General features: G+C 49.7%; 1 protein-coding gene across 1 annotated transcript in view; it reads left to right on the top strand.

Moving 5' to 3' along the window:
• Positions 1-15,768, top strand: part of LOC141271265 (claudin-10-like) — a 28,520-nt gene that overhangs the window by 9,933 nt on the left and 2,819 nt on the right. The window contains exons 3-4 of the mRNA XM_073681385.1: positions 231-312; positions 389-496. Coding sequence (XP_073537486.1) covers positions 231-312; positions 389-496 — 190 coding nt within the window. The remainder of the gene's footprint in view (positions 1-230; positions 313-388; positions 497-15,768) is intronic.

The raw sequence follows: 15,768 nt of genomic DNA, 5'->3' as shown, positions 1-15,768 counted from the left end.
GTTTAGGATCTTTTTTTTGTTAAGACCTCCCTTAATACTTATCTTTAAATCATAATAGGACCACATATAGATTTAAAAGTTTCACCTTAGATATTTTATTTACAATGACAATATTTCTCCAGTTTTGCAACTGATGTATCCAGTGAACATAGCCTTATTCTGCCTTGGCTGATTAGTAGACTCGAGGCAAAACAGACAGAAATTTACTTTCCTCTTCATGTCTATTGTAGGTCTTTGTGCCATGTCTGGTGTGTCCCTTTATGCGCACAAAATAACATCTGAATTCTTTGATCCAACATACATGGAGCAAAAGTAAGTAAAGAAATAATATAACTAAAAAAGGCAGGTGCAATGTGGAAGATATGTCTGAGTTACTCTTCTATGACAGGTACGAGCTGGGAGCGGCGCTGTTTATCGGATGGGCAGGATCATCTCTTACCGTCATCGGAGGTGCTATTCTCTGCCTCTCTTTGAATGATACTATCAAAAAAGATAGGTATGAAAAACAATGGCATGTAATCTCAATGCCTTAAGGATTCTTACACACTGTTACTGTTTCTCAAGAAGCAATCAATAAATTCAACAATCACGGTTTATTGTTTCATTAAGGCCGGGGGCAGACGAGCATATGAAAAATTGTCCGATTTTCCTCTAGACAACTTGTATGATTTTCATCTGTATTGGCATCCGTTTGTCCATTTTTTACATGCGTGTGACATAATAATGGCAATGTATGCATAAAAAATCGGATGCAATATGGATGTTCCGTATGGGATCAGATTTTTTTTTTGCGCACCCATAGACTTGAATAGGTGAGTAGGAAGGAAGTACTTCATGTGCGATTTTTTTTGTACAAGGGCACTGAGTCCATATGAAAAGAACTCTTCTGAACAGCCCTCCTGAATAATATTGGTTTGTTTGCTTTCTGATTTATACTTGGACAGCACAATTTCATTTAATACGCTCATCTGCAAGAGCCCTTAAACTGAATATAGAACAAAGTGTTAAACGTGCCTATACACATTAAAGAGAGCCTACCCCATCTGAGAGCAGCATAATGTAGGAAAAGAGACCCTGATGCCGTTGATGTATCTCTTAGTTTACTGGGTGCAGCAGTTGTGACATAATCAGAGTTTTTAGATGTAGTATGTAGGAGAGCTCAGAACGCTAACGCTGCCCACACCAGGCTCTGTATGAACATTGTCTACTGACAGTGAGCAGCTTATCACAGGAGGAGTCATGGTCAGACTTGTTGGGACCAGGGAGCTATAGTCCAGGCAGTAATAATCTCCTGGTGATAAAACATTCATAGCATATAAAAAACAGCACACAGCCTAATAAGTGACACATTGGTGAAATCTGTGTCTCAGCCACTACGTCATGCTGTCCCCAGATTACATATCAGAAACCTGCTGACAGGTTCCCTTTAAATGTAAACCAGCCAAAAATGTATAGGGTGTGCCCCTGACAGCTGATGTATGGGGGGGGGGGGGGGGGGGGGAGTATGATCAGACATTTTGAAGGCCAGTATGATATTTTTTCCAATCTTCTTATGCAAAACACATGCATGCTCATCAGATCACCATTTGTTATGTTTTTTCTTTTGGCAAAAAATGGGAATCTCATTGTACAGTAACTTATAACTCACCCCCTACATTCTCAAAACTTCTCAAGCTTTAGTTTCTGAGGCCACAAGGAGATATACAGAGCAACCAATGTCATTCACAATACAGTTCACATGGTTCCTTTTTCTATCATCTGATAACCCAGAGCTCTCCTGCACTGCCTCAGGTCTCCATGACTGTGGATAATGATGGAAAAGGCTGAGCCGCTCCCCATCATTCTTACTGACGCTACATATCTCATTGCTAGGAACTGCCGGTCAAATCTTCATATACTTTGCTTAGTTTTAATTTCCACTCACTTTAATATACAAATTGCCTCTTCAGAGAGGAAGAGGACTAGAACTCTATAGTGCCACCTATTGGAAGCAGCAATCCTACAAGTCACTATCGACCCTTTAACGAGTCTTGCAATAGGACTTAGGATAAAAGCCAAATCAGAATCTCAATTTGAAAAGTATGAGAACTAGTGATGAGCGAGCACTAAATTGCTCGGGTACTCGTTGCTCAGGTCAAGCAAATTGGAAAACTCGGGTGCTCGACCCGAGCAACGAGCCCAATGTAAGTCTATGGGAAACTCGAGCATTTCTCAGGCGGCTCCCCCCGGCGGTCTGCAGAGGGCCTAAAAATTGCCCAAATCGATGGGAACAGTGCTCAAATGACATGGGAACAGCATGGGGAAGACCCCTGGAAGCATTTCTGACTCCCAGGTCACTGCTGTCAACAACATTGTCAGAGTATTAAGCCACTTTTACGGACTCACAATAAAACATACATAAACAAAACCAAAATGGATTTTCCTGTGAAATATTTTAAGGAACATACTTTCCAGGGTAATGACTTGTATATAAGGCAAAATAAATAACCAAAAACAAAAATACTCCTCCACACCTTGGGCTATGTTCACACGTAGCGTTTTTGATGCGTTTTTGCACTTTTGCATTGCTTTCAACAAAGACAAATTCAAATTCATTCAATGGGAAATGTAATTTTAACATTTTACAACCTTATCTGGCCATGTGGTGTGTGACACATCATCAGACACGTGCATACAGTGCTGAAAAGACATGGGAACAGCATGGGGAAGACCTCTGGAAGCATCTCTGACTCCCAGGCCACTGCCTAAAAGTGTGCCCATCATAAGTGATCCTTGGCGCATGCGAAGATGCCTCCCGCCATGCAACAGTCGTTGCAGACTTGCAACAATCACCGTCTACGTCCTTGTCCCAGTGCAGCGTTCAGTTGTCCCTACCCCATTCCTTGGAATGCAAGCGCAAGTATGAAGCCAGCCACCCACCCACAGGCTGCAATACTATACTGCCAATTTTTTGACAGCTTGCACTTGAAATGTGGCCTTTTAGGCTCGTGGAGGTGGAAGCTTTTCATAACCTCATGCCGGTGGAGGCCAGGTGTCCATACTCGGTCCCCAGCCGCCACTGTTTCTCCCGGTGTCGTCTCCGCCTTCCACAAGCCCGGGTCCCATAACATTACCCGTGCCCTCCCCAGTGCACTTACTGGGAAGGACCGCCTAACCACAAACACGTGGACAGGTGAATGTGGCCAGGGACGGAGCCAGTCCACAACTTTTTTTGATGAGAGTTGTATTTAGCTCGGTGAAAGGACTGGCATAGAAGGAAACCGTATCTACCCTGGGTGTCATTTCTCCCAGGAAGTCCTCTAATGCAGCTTGTTGCAGAAGCAATGGCAGCCTGTCCAACATCAACTCGCACTTGTCGGTGGTGCTTTGACACACAAACCTCTTTCGTTGCGCATTTAATTTCATGAATACAGAGTTGGACAATGGCCTGATCTGCAATGCGGTTTAAGAAATAACATGCATAAGCATGTCCGATCCACATTAAAAAAGCAGCCATACAGTGTCCGGGAACCTTCCCCCACACTTTTCTTAGCCAGGGCTTCTTCTCGGCAGGGTTGGACGGGCCCACCAGAGAACCGGAGACTCCTCCGGCAGGCCCTGGCTTCTCCTTCAGGAGAGTTCATAGTGCCGAGGTGAGGCCATGATGATGATAGAGGCCACCATCTGCTTAGTTTTCTGTTACTTGGAATGCAAGCGCAAGTATGAAGCCAGCCACCCACCCACCCACCCACAGGCCGCAACACTAAACTGCCAGATTTCTGGGCAGCTGCTTGCACTTGAAATATGGCCTTTTAGGCTCGTGGAGGCGGAAGCTTTTCACAACCTCATGCCGGCTGTGGCCGGGTGTCCATACTCGGTCCCCAGCTGCCACTATTTCTCCCGGTGTCGTCTCCGCCTTCCACAACATTACCCATGCCCTCCCCAGTGCAATTACTGGAAAGGACCACCTAACCACAAACACGTGGACAGGTGAATGTGGCCAGAGACGGTACGGAGCCAGTCCACAGCTTTTTTTGATGAGAGTTGTATTTAGCTCGGTGAAAGGACTGGCATAGAGGGAAACCATATCTACTCTGGGTGTCATTTCTCCGTCACCAGGTTCCGCCCATTGTCACACACGACCATGCCTGTCTGTATGTTCAGCGGTGAGAGCCTCAGATCAGGCTGCTGTGTTACAGCTTTCAACAAGTCTACAGCGCTGGGCGGTTTGTCAATTAAGAATTAAGCATGTTATCTTCAGCACAGCCTGTTGCCGCTTGGCCAAGGCAGTGCTGCAGTGCAGCATGTGACTGATGTGGTCATTTCGGAGATGGAGGAGGAGGTGCGGGAGCTGAACAATGTGATTACATTGAGGTTAAATTGGTGACGCTGTTGTTTATACTAAAGAAAGATCCTATTGTTTTGTTTTTTTTTACGTTATTTTTTAAGACAAATGCATTCACCGGGAAATGTCATTTTAACATTTTACAACCTTATCTGGCAATGTGGTGTGTGACACATCATCAGACACATCCTGTTTTATTTATGATGGAGGGACTCTGAAAGTCATAAAGCCTATTTTTATAGGGCCATCGGACGGCCCTTACTATTCTTAAAAGGCCAGCAGTCGGCCCTCGCTATTGTTAGAGAGCCAACAGCCGGTTATGCTTTGTTGTTCCCATTATTAACAAGTGGGTCTCCTATACTGTTATTGCGTATCCAGTGACTGCAAGGGCTGCCAAAAATTTGGACACAACCCAATACCCCTTTGAAGAGACATAGAGGAGGGTCTCAGTAAAAAAAAATGTTCCCATTATAATGGAGCGGGTCTCCTATAGTGGTAATGCCCATGCTGTGACTGCAAGGGCTGCAAAAATTTGGGAAAAACCCCACTAAGAATTTAAAGACACATAGAGCAGGGCCACAGTAATGATAAATTCCCATTAGAAAGGAGAGAGTCTGCTATACAGTTATAGGGTATGCAGTGAGTCCAAAGGCTAACCAATTTTAGAAAAAAAAAACACTAGGAATTTAAAGATGCACAGAGCAGGGCCACAGTAACAAGTACGACATGTTCCCATTAGAAAGGAGAGGGTCTGCTATACAGTTATAGGGTATGGGAAAAACCAATTATCAAAATAATGTAAAAGCCATCCCACCACGTCACGGTAACCCTTATGGGACAGTCCTAACTCTAATATTAAAACCTTACCATTTGTCAAGTAACATACATATGGATAAGGGCAGAGAGACTGAACCCCTAGTAGAAACATAGACCTGAGAGGCAGAATGAACCTTTCAGCTCAGACAAAGGGCGGCCACAACCTTATATGCACTAAAGCACACTAAACTAAAAAGAAAAAACCTGGGAGTCTGAACTGAAACGTAAATTGATGTGCATTCAGATTTTTTCTTTGTAGTTTAGTGTGCTTTAGTGCATATAAGGTTGTGGCCACCCTTTGTCTGAGCTGAAAGGTTCATTCTGCCTCTCAGGTCTATGTTTCTACTAGGGGTTCAGTCTCTCTGCCCTTATCCATATGTATGTCACTTGACAAATGGTAAGGTTTTAATATTAGAGTTAGGACTCTCCCATAAGGGTTACCGTGACGTGGTGGGATGGCTTTTACATTATTTTGATCAAAATTATGTTAACTAAATACTCTTTATTATTTATCATTATTTTTGCACTGTGCAATTTATCCATTTACTTCCAGTTATTTGGGTATTTTGCTTGTCTTTTGGTTTTTCTCTGTCTAGTGGCCTTATGTGAACATGCATTTACATTTTGCATGCACATCAATTTACGTTTCAGTTCAGACTCCCAGGTTTTTTCTTTGTAGCTTAGTGTGCTTTATATATGGTTCCTAGCTCCATCTCATCGTGCTCCGCCTGCAATGCATCCTCTTTGATTGTGAGCACCATCTTGGTGGAGTCCTCAAAGTTTAGGAGGATGGTACATATGTCTGACATCCATGTCCACTCTTGGAGGTCTTATGTGTGGAGTCTGAACTGAATACCCACGGCCTTGTTGATGCTGGTACTCAACAACTGCCCTCTTCTGCTCACAAATCCTTCTCAACACCTGCAGTGTCTCTACACGTGTGGGGACATCACACACCAGTCTGTGAGCCGGAAGCTGCAAACGCTGCTGAAACACGGCAAGGCGGCGGAAGCTGTTGCTGACTTTCTAAAATGGGCACACAGGCGGCGTACTTTAACAAGCAGATCCGGCAGCTCCGGGTAGGATTTGAGAAACCGCTTAACCACGAGGTTAAGCACATGGGCCAGGCATGGTACGTGTGTGAGCTCGCCTCGCCTCAGAGCCGCCACCAGGTTCCAGCCATTGTCACACACGACCATGCCTGGCTGTAGGTTCAGCGGTGTGAGCCACAGATCTGCCTGCTCTTTCAGAGCTGTCCACAACTCTTCAGCATTGTGCGGTTTGTCACCTAAGCATGTTAGCTTCAGTACAGCCTGTTGCCGCTTGGTCGAGGCAGTGCTGCAGTGCTTCCAGCTTGTGACTGATGTGGTCATTTCGGAGATGGAGGCTGAAGAGGAGGAGGAGGCTGAGGAGGATTAGGTGCAGGAGCTGTAGACCGTGGGGGCAACCCTGATTGACCTAGGGCTCACAATCCTTGGCGTCGGGAGGACGTGTTCCGTCCCAAGTTCCGACTGGGTCCCGGCTTCAACTATGTTAACCCAGTGTGCCGTCAGCGAGATGTACCGTCCCTGCCCACAAGCACTTGTCCACGTGTCCGTGGTTAGATGGACTTTCCCGGAAACTGCGTTGTTGAGGGCACGGCTAATGTTTTGAGACACGTGCTTGTGTAATGCGTGGACGGCACACCGGGAGAAATAGTGGCGGCTGGGGACAGAGTACCGAGGGACGGCCACCGCCATCAGGTTGTGGAATGCTTCCGTCTACACGAGCCTAAAAGGCAACATTTCGAGCGCAAGCAGTCGTGAAATGTGAGAATTTAGTAGTGTGGCCTGTGAGGCATTGGCTGCATATTTGCACTTGCGTTCCAAGGACTGGGGTATGGACAACTGAACGCTGCGCTGGGACAAGGACATGGACGTGCTTCCTAATGCTGCTACTTGAGAGTGTACAACGACAGGTGCAGGGCAGGAGGCATCTTCGCATGCACCATGGACAGGGGATTGGCTTGCATGCACAACAGCGGAAGAAGCAATGGTGCCACCTGCAGACACTGTTCGTGGACCCTGGGGTTCGGCCCACAAAGTCGGGTGCTTTGCTGCCATGTGCCTGATCATGCTGGTGGTGGTCAGGCTGGTCGTTTTGCCTCCCCTGCTGATGCTGGCCTGGCAGGTGGTGCAAATGGCCTTTTTGGGGTTATCGGCAGAGTCTTTAAAAAACAACCAGACTCGGGAAGACCTAACAGTTGTACTGGCAACTTCCTTCGTGTTGGTGTTACGGGGAACGGTTGCCTGCCTTCTGTCTGCAGCCACCACACTGCTTCTTCCTGCCTGTTGGGGTGCTCTGCCGTCCTTCCCCCTGTGTGCTGCTGTCCTCGCTCTGCATGTCCTCCTGCCAAGTTGGGTCAGTTACTATATCATCCACCACCTCGTCTTCCACTTCCGCACCCTGATCCTCCTCCTGACTTTCTGGCAACTGTGTCTCATCATCGTCCACCTCTTGTGACACTTTCCCACCGTCGCCTTCGTGTGACCGTGGCTGCTCAAATATTTGGGCATCGCTACATGCGATCTCCTCTTGCCCCGCTTCAAGTGGACAGGGCGAGAGGCCCGAATCTATAAATGGGAAAGTGAACAGCTCTTCAGAGTGTCCAAATGTGGGATCAGTTGTCTCTGGGTACTCGGCCTGGTGGGAGAAAGGAGGATCAGGGTGAGGAATATGCGGTCCAGACTCACGGCTACTGAGACTTGACCGTGTGGAAGACAGAGTGGTGGTGGTGTCTAAGTGACTGGAAGCATTATCCGCTATCCAACCAACAACCTTTTGACACTGCTCTGGGTTCTGCGGTCCCCTAGAAATTGGGACAGGAAGGTCAGGCGAGAAGATATGGGTGTTTGTTGTGGCACAATTTCAGTTTGCCCACGGCCTTGTACTCGGCCTCTGCATGCACCATTACCATCACGTCCAGTTCCCCGTCCCTTGCCACGTGCCTTGCCCATTTTAAATGGAGGACAGTATCTTCCACGCTCACTACAAATGTCTGAGTTTGGAGCGAACTTATATGTGATCCGTGTGACGGAGAAAACAGAGTTTCAAATAGCTGGCCTGTAGGTAAGTAGTTTGAACAGCAAACTGCTGTGAATTGCTTCACTGACACACTGAAAGAAATTTTTAATGGAGACCAGAAATGGCAGTATTTTCTGACAACGTATATGTGATCCGTTTGACGTAGAAAACAGAGTTTTAAATTGCTGGATTTCTAGCGCTGTAATATGTAAAGGACCTGGTTGTATTCTGCAGTGCCAACAAGCAAATGGCGCAGAAAAACGGTGTTCTCTGGATTGATTTTTAAGCAAATAATGAGGATTAAGATCCAAAGAAAAGTATTCCTGGCCCCTGAGACCTGGGCCTTTGTATAGAAATATCTAACAGCAGCAGAAGGCAGAATTGGAATGGAGCCTCTTGTGCTATATGCACTTCAGTCTGCTATATACACTGCCTGCCTAATATCTCTGCAGGTGGATTAGTTAGTCCTCAAAAGGACTGTTTGTTAAGATGGATATGCATAATGTAAGTTTTTTCTCCCTACACTACTGACGCGCCCCCTGGGCCGTGGGGTACTCGGTGCCGTTGCTAGGGGAGATGTCACAGTGGCGGTGACCCAGTCCGTGACCCAGGGCATTCAAATAAAAGGGGTTATTTACAGGGGAATTAAAGTTCTTATATACAGTTCGTGACGCCACCTGTGGTATGCTGCTATTGGGAGCCGCCACTGTGGAGCAGGTCCTCTGGAGCTGGTGTTAATGCAGCAGAGTTGGTTTAGCTCTCCACAGGTAGAGCTTAGCTCCAGGGCAGTGTAGATGTTGCTGTTATGGAAGTAGCACTCGTGGTGCAGTGTAGTGCAGGGGGTGATGGCGCAGCAGTAATAATTGACAGAGACAGTGGGGTGCAGTCTTCCGGATTTACTCACAGTTCTTACTTTGCTCCTGGTTACAACTGCAGATCGTAACTTCTCACGTCGTGCTGCGTTCACCGGGCAGGGGATCAGCCAACCGTCAAGTACCTAAGGAGTACATAACGGGACCCCCTTCTGTGTGTTCCTTCTGGCCGTCTCCCTGCACCTCACACCTAGTGTCCCAATCCAGTGACCGCGGACCTTGCCGGGCGACGTCTTCTCTGTCCCCTGGGTCCTCTATGGCCACCTTCTTGGTGAGATAGATGTGGCTTGTGGCTGCAGCACCTGAAATGCTGCAACCTCTGGTTACCTAGTTGTATATTGTAATTCTCACTAGTTAGGGGCTGGTCCCCTCTGCGACCTGATCCCTCCAGCACTGCCCGTACCCCTGGGATCCTTTCTGCACTCCTGGAGCCTTTCTCCTGCTCTTCTCTCTCTTCAGTCTTGGGCCTCTCTGGCTAGGCCCTCCTCCTGAGCAGAGCTCCTTCTCCTCTCACTGTCCTCCTCTGACTGAACTGTCTGCTCTCTGCCCCTTTCTAGATGGTTCCATCCCATTTTATATCACTTCTTTCAATGTTCCCCTGAACTTCTTCCTCCACTCACATCCACTACATGGTTCCCCCCACTCCAGCCAGGGACAGGGCTCAGCAGGGAAGCGACGCATCTTGCCCCTCCTGCTGGTCTGGAGTAGTGTAGTGTTGGATGCAGGTGTTAGGGTCCCGGGCAGTACTCCTTCCTTACCTGAGAGTGAGATGACTCAACCCCTGGGCCAGTGCTTTAGTGCGGCGCGCGTGCGCGCGGGGGATACCCGGAGCCGGATCCGATGGGGGTAGTAGTCTTCGTGTGGCGGTGACCCGGTCCGCGCCCAGGGTGGTCAAACTAAGTGGCAGTTATTGGTATGATGGTATTAGTGTCAGACTACGCCACCCATTGAATGGGGTTATGAAACCGCCGCTGCAGGGCAGACCGCTGAGGCCGGTGGTATAGGTGTGCAGCAATGTTGATATAACCCCCAACGGGAGAGGTATGGCCTCAGGGCAGCGGATGTGGGTGATGTTGGGAGTGATGGTGTGGATGTCCCAGCACTAACGGTGCGACAAGGAAGCACGGAGACGCGAGGGTACAGTTCAGGGCCTTTACTGATGGTACAAGGCAAATTCCCCCGGGAGTACTGGCTAGTAGTTGGGGCCTGGTTAGTCTGCGAGTAAGCCGGAGTTCCCCTGGCCAGGTGGAGTTGTAGGCCTTCCCGTTAGTCTGTACCCTTCCTGGCTACCCTGCTTTCGGCGGTTACAAGTAGCCCACGTCCCTGGGTATACCGTGTGGTGCTCACCCGTATGGCTGGTGACCTGGGGCCTCCTGTTAGCCTCCGCTCCGGGATGGCGGTGCTGGTCCCTTCGTTGTGACTGAGCCTCCGGGCTTTTATGGCCAGAGGACCGGGAATCCCCTGCCGGATGGATTCTGCTGCTGGGTATATCTTAGTCCCCACAGCCTCGGACTCCTGTGTCCGGTTTTAGTACCTTCTCCCAGGGCGAGCTCTGCACAGATCCAGCCCCTGGCGCTTCTCCTTGGCTCCTACAGAGCTCCTGATGTCTATCTGTCCCTGTTTCTGCGTGTCCAGACCAGACTCCGTCTCTGTCTGGAACTCCTCTCTCTAACCCTGCCTCAGCCCCAGTTTATGTAGGGGAAGTTCTTCCCCTCCCAGGACTGGGCAGGAGGTGTGGCATGCTTAGGATTCCTGCCCAGGAGACCTCCCACCTGCTCACAGACGTAATACTGCTATTACTGTGGAAACCAGACCCCTAGGGTGCCACATTCCCCCCTAGTGAAATTTAGTACTCCCGGACTAAACATATATATATATTTTTTTTTCAAAACACAACAGGGTATAAACAATAACAATTAAATACATGAGATGGTCACGGCGTGTCCGTAACCGGGAAGCAATAAGGGTGTCCATTTCACCAAAGAACAGGGAGCCGTAACCAGGTAGGGGTCTGTCCTGCCCCGAGTCTTCAACAGTCTTTAGTCCATTCCTGGGTTACGCTCCAAACATATTTACAACAGAGTTCCGGTTACTCACTGTCCATAACCTGTCAGTCCATATAAAGAAATCTGTAACTGAAAAACATAATTAGCAACGGCTACAACAAAACAGGTAAACATAAAATAGTTAAAGCAACTAGCCAACTTAGATTCTCCAACGTACGGGCATCTGGCCTCTGGTAACCCTAGTGGACCTACGGAGCTCACTAACTGGTTCTGCACTACAGGGTGTAGGAGGTGTTGTGGGTAAGCTGGGCAGCTTTCTGCGCACTCTTTGGCTCACTAGGGGCACGGCAGGCTCACTACTAGCAGAGGGTTGATCCTCCTGTACTGCTGGCGTGGACTCTTCTGCCTCTTGGGCCGGCTGCTTTTCCAGCTCTACTGGTTCCTCTGTAGGCACTTGCGGGGCTGGCTGGAGAAAGGTGAGGACGGGTACCACGACAGCACCGTTTACTTGTGTCCAAGACCGGGGGAAGTCTCCGAGTACAGTCCTGATCATTTCTTCCCTTTCCTCTGCGGGTCGAGGGTTTTCTTGATCTTCTTCTTCAGGGTTTTGCAGCTGCTCGGGACACTTCTTCAGGTGGTCTCTGGAGACAACGGCTGTGGTTTCTCCTCCATCCTTACTGATCACGCAAATCTTTGGGTTCTCATGGCTTGATGGCAGTACGGTGTACGGGTCCTTCTCCCACTGGTCGTCCAACTTGTGGAGCCGTCTTTTCCTCTTCAAGACCTGCTCTCCAGGTACCAGGGGAACAGCGGGAGCATACTGATTATAAGCCTTCTCTTGCCTTTCTCTAGCTTGAGACAGACTTCGCTCCACGCTCTCCTGCACTTTCCGATACTGCTGCTGCCGTCCTGTATCCCAGTCTGCCTCTGGCGAGGTGTCCTCGGGCGTCAGGACTCCCATATCCAGGTCGATAGGCAGCTTACCAGGCCTCGCTCTCATTAGGTAAGCCGGGGTACAGTTGGTAGAACCTACAGGGATGTGGTTGTATAGGTCCACCAGATCAGGCAGCTTCTCAGGCCACAGACTGCGTTCTTCCAGGGGCAATGTTTTCAGGAGGTCTATCACCACCTGGTTCATCTTCTCGCAGAGTCCATTAGTTTGTGGGTGATAGGGCGTTGTTCTTATCTTCGTGCAGCCATACAGGTTGCAGAACTCCTGGAAGACTTCCGCTTCGAAGGCTGGCCCTTGGTCTGTCAGCACTTGGTCCGGGTACCCGTGTGGACGGCAGAAGTGCTGCTGGAAGGCTCTAGCTGCTGTTTGAGCCGTTAAGTCCTTGACCGGGACCACCACCAGGAACCGGGAGTAATGATCTACGATTGTGAGGGCATAGACATACCCAGATCTGCTTGGAGCCAGTTTCACATGGTCCAGGGCTACCAGTTCCAGTGGCTGTCGGGTGATGATGGGCTGCAAGGGAGTCTTCTGGCTGGCACGGTCCTTCCTTCTTAGGTGGCATGGTCCACAGTCTCTGCACCACCTCTCGATGGCTCCTCTCATGCCTACCCAGTAGAACCGTTCACGCAACAAGAACTCCAGCTTCTTCCACCCGAAATGTCCTGCTCCGTTGTGGTACGCCTCCAGAATCATAGCCGCGTCTCGTCTGGGGACCACTACCTGCCAGGTCAACTCATGTGTTCGAGAGTTAACCATTCTCCGGCACAACTTCTCCCTGTAGAGGAACAGCCTACTTTTCTCCTTCCACAGTTGCTTAGTCTCCTCTGGGGCGTCTGGGTCCAGACTGGCATCGGCTTGGGTCAGCATTTCCTTCACCAGACGGACTGCAGGATCACTGTCTTGCGTCTCCGCCCAGTTGTAGTGGGGCAAGGGATTGAACGTCGCGGAGCGCCTGTCCTTCACACGGTGGGAATACAGGGTAATCCCATGACGGTGGAACGCAGGGAGCTCAACTTCTTCCAGATCTTCTGGATCTTCCCCTACGTCCGGTAAGTTCGGCATTCTAGACAGGGCATCCGCGTTGGCATTTGAGCGTCATGCCCGGTATTTGATGGTGAATTCAAAGTTGGACAGGCGAGCCATCCATCTCTATTCCAGAGCACCGAGCCTTGCAGTGTCCAGGTGTGTCAACGGGTTGTTATCCGTGTACACGATGAATTTGGAGGAGGCAAGGTAATGCTTGAAACGTTCGGTCACTGCCCACACTACTGCCAGGAACTCCAGTTTGAATGAGCTATAATTCTCAGGGTTCCTCTCGGTGGGTCGTAGCTTTCGGCTAGCGTAAGCGATTACCCGTTCTTTTCCTTGCTGGATCTGGGACAGCACGGCTCCTAGCCCGATGTTACTTGCGTCCGTGTGGAGGATAAAGGGCTGGCTGTAGTCTGGATATGCCAGGATTTCATCCCCCGTGAGGGCCATCTTCAGCTGGCAAAAGGACTCCTCTTCCAGCTTTTCCCACCTGAAGGGCGGCTTCTGGTTTTTGGCTTTTCGAGATTGACCTATCAGGAGGTCCTGCATAGGGGTTGCCATTTTGGTGAAACCGGGAATGAATCTTCGGTAGTAGCCTACCAACCCGAGGAACTGCCGCACTTCCTTTATGCTGGAGGGTCTTGGCCAGTCCTTAATCACGGTGATCTTATCAGGGTCAGGAGCCACTCCGTCAGCACTCACCACGTGTCCCAGGTATTGCACCTTTGGTTTCAGGAGGTGACACTTGGAGGGTTTCACCTTTAGGCCGTAGTTTGCCAGAGCTTCGAACACTTCTGCCAGGTGTTTCAGGTGGTCCTCGTAGGTCTTTGAATAGACGATGACATCATCCAGGTATAACAGGACCGTCTCGAAGTTCCGGTGTCCCAGACAGCATTCCATCAACTGTTGGAAGGTTCCTGGTGCGTTGCAGAGCCCGAACAGCATACAGTTAAATTCACTGAGACCCATCGGGGTGGTGAATGCGGTCTTCTCTCGGTCTGCCTCTGCTACAGGAACCTGCCAGTACCCGCTAGTGAGATCCAAAGTAGAGAAGAAATTAGCAGATTTTAATGCAGCTAAGGACTCTTCTATCCTTGGTAACGGGTACGCATCTTTGTGTGTGATACGGTTGACCTTCCTGTAGTCTACACACATTCTCATAGTGTTGTCCTTCTTTTTCACTAAGACTAGTGGAGCTGCCCAGGGGCTACAGCTGTCCCTGATTACCCCAGCCTCCTTCATGTCTCTAAGCATCCCCTTGGCGTGTTGGTAGTGTGCAGGGGGTACGGGTCGGTATCTCTCCTTTATGGGAGGATGGTCTCCCGTGGGGATGTGGTGTTCTACCCCCTTTACTCGCCCGAAGTCTAACGGGTGTTTACTAAACACTCTCTCGTACTCTTGACCCACCCGATAGACTCCTTGTTTCTGGTGTGAGGGAGTGGAGTCAGTACCCAGATGTAGTTGCCGACACCAGTCCTCCACTGGTTTCTTAGAGCCGTTACCTTCCTCTGGTTGAGATGGAGGCAAGGGTTCTACGGCCTGTACAGAATTCTGGTTTATGGTGAACAATTTAGCTAGCGTGGCATACCGGGGCAGGTGTACTTCTCTCTCACCGATATTTATGATGCGAACGGGCACCCTCCCATGGCGTACATCGACCACCCCCCGTGCTGTCAAAATGGTGGGCCTACTGTCTGAGTAGACGGGTTCTACCATTGCTTGGTAGTCTCTACCTCTTAGACCAATAGCTGCCCGGCACCAAATCATCATCTCACTTTTTGGGGACATGGCAATAGGGAACGGGTCACACATTCTCACGCTACCTATCTCACCACCAGATAGTTCCACCTGTTGCCGCTTCATCAGCGCCCGGATCTCTTTTTGGAGCACACGCTGCTGGCCGGAACTGGCGTTCTTGGCAACCTGCTGTAAAATGAGAATCACCTCTGCAAGACAATTTTCAATTACATTGGTTCCCAGGGTGATTCTAGGGTGACTCTCATGACGGTCTATGTCCACTATAATCAGTCCTTGTGCCGCCAGTTCGACTTTACCGATTTTAATGGTCACCTCCTTGAATCCCACCTGCGGCACGGGCTGACCATTGCTGGCGATGATACTCAGGTCGTCGTCTGGGTAGCGGGTTATGTCCGAATCATTCCAGTACTGCTTGAAGAGCACGTACGGGATGGTGGTGACCTGTGACCCAGTGTCTAGTAGGGCACTCATAGGAATGCCATCCAGTACCACAGGCAAGATTGGACGTCCCCCTACGTATTTATCACGCCAGTTTGATGGGCCTGATGGTCTTATGCCTGGGGGTTGGCCCTCTACCCCAGGTTGTGCCCGTTTAAATGACAGTACCTTGCCACATGTCCGGGTTGATTGCAGCGGCGGCAAATAGGTCGTCCGTCCTCGTTGTATCGATCGCTGGGTATTCCTCTGGCCGGTGGGGTCCTCCTTGGTCGGCGCCACGGGATGTCCTCAGGTCCGGATGCCAGCTCGATCTTCCCTGCAGTAGAAACCTGTAAAGACTGCACAGTTCGGGTTAGCGCGGCAACGCTTTTAGTTAGCTCTTGGACCTGATGGTGCAGGTCTGTAGCCGGGTCACTGTTTAAAGCCTGCGCATCAGCTCCCACAGGCCCTGCAGACAAGGGCGCCGTCTCCTGGTGATAAGTGATAGCAGGGCGCCTGTGGGTCACA

This window comes from Phyllobates terribilis, unplaced genomic scaffold (assembly GCF_046119375.1).
Source record: "Phyllobates terribilis strain yellow unplaced genomic scaffold, ASM4611937v1 Scaffold_5__5_contigs__length_657084704, whole genome shotgun sequence".
Taxonomy (NCBI): Eukaryota; Metazoa; Chordata; class Amphibia; order Anura; family Dendrobatidae; genus Phyllobates; species Phyllobates terribilis.
Note: the sequence above shows the minus strand (reverse complement) of the source record. Positions and strands in the feature narration are given on the sequence as shown.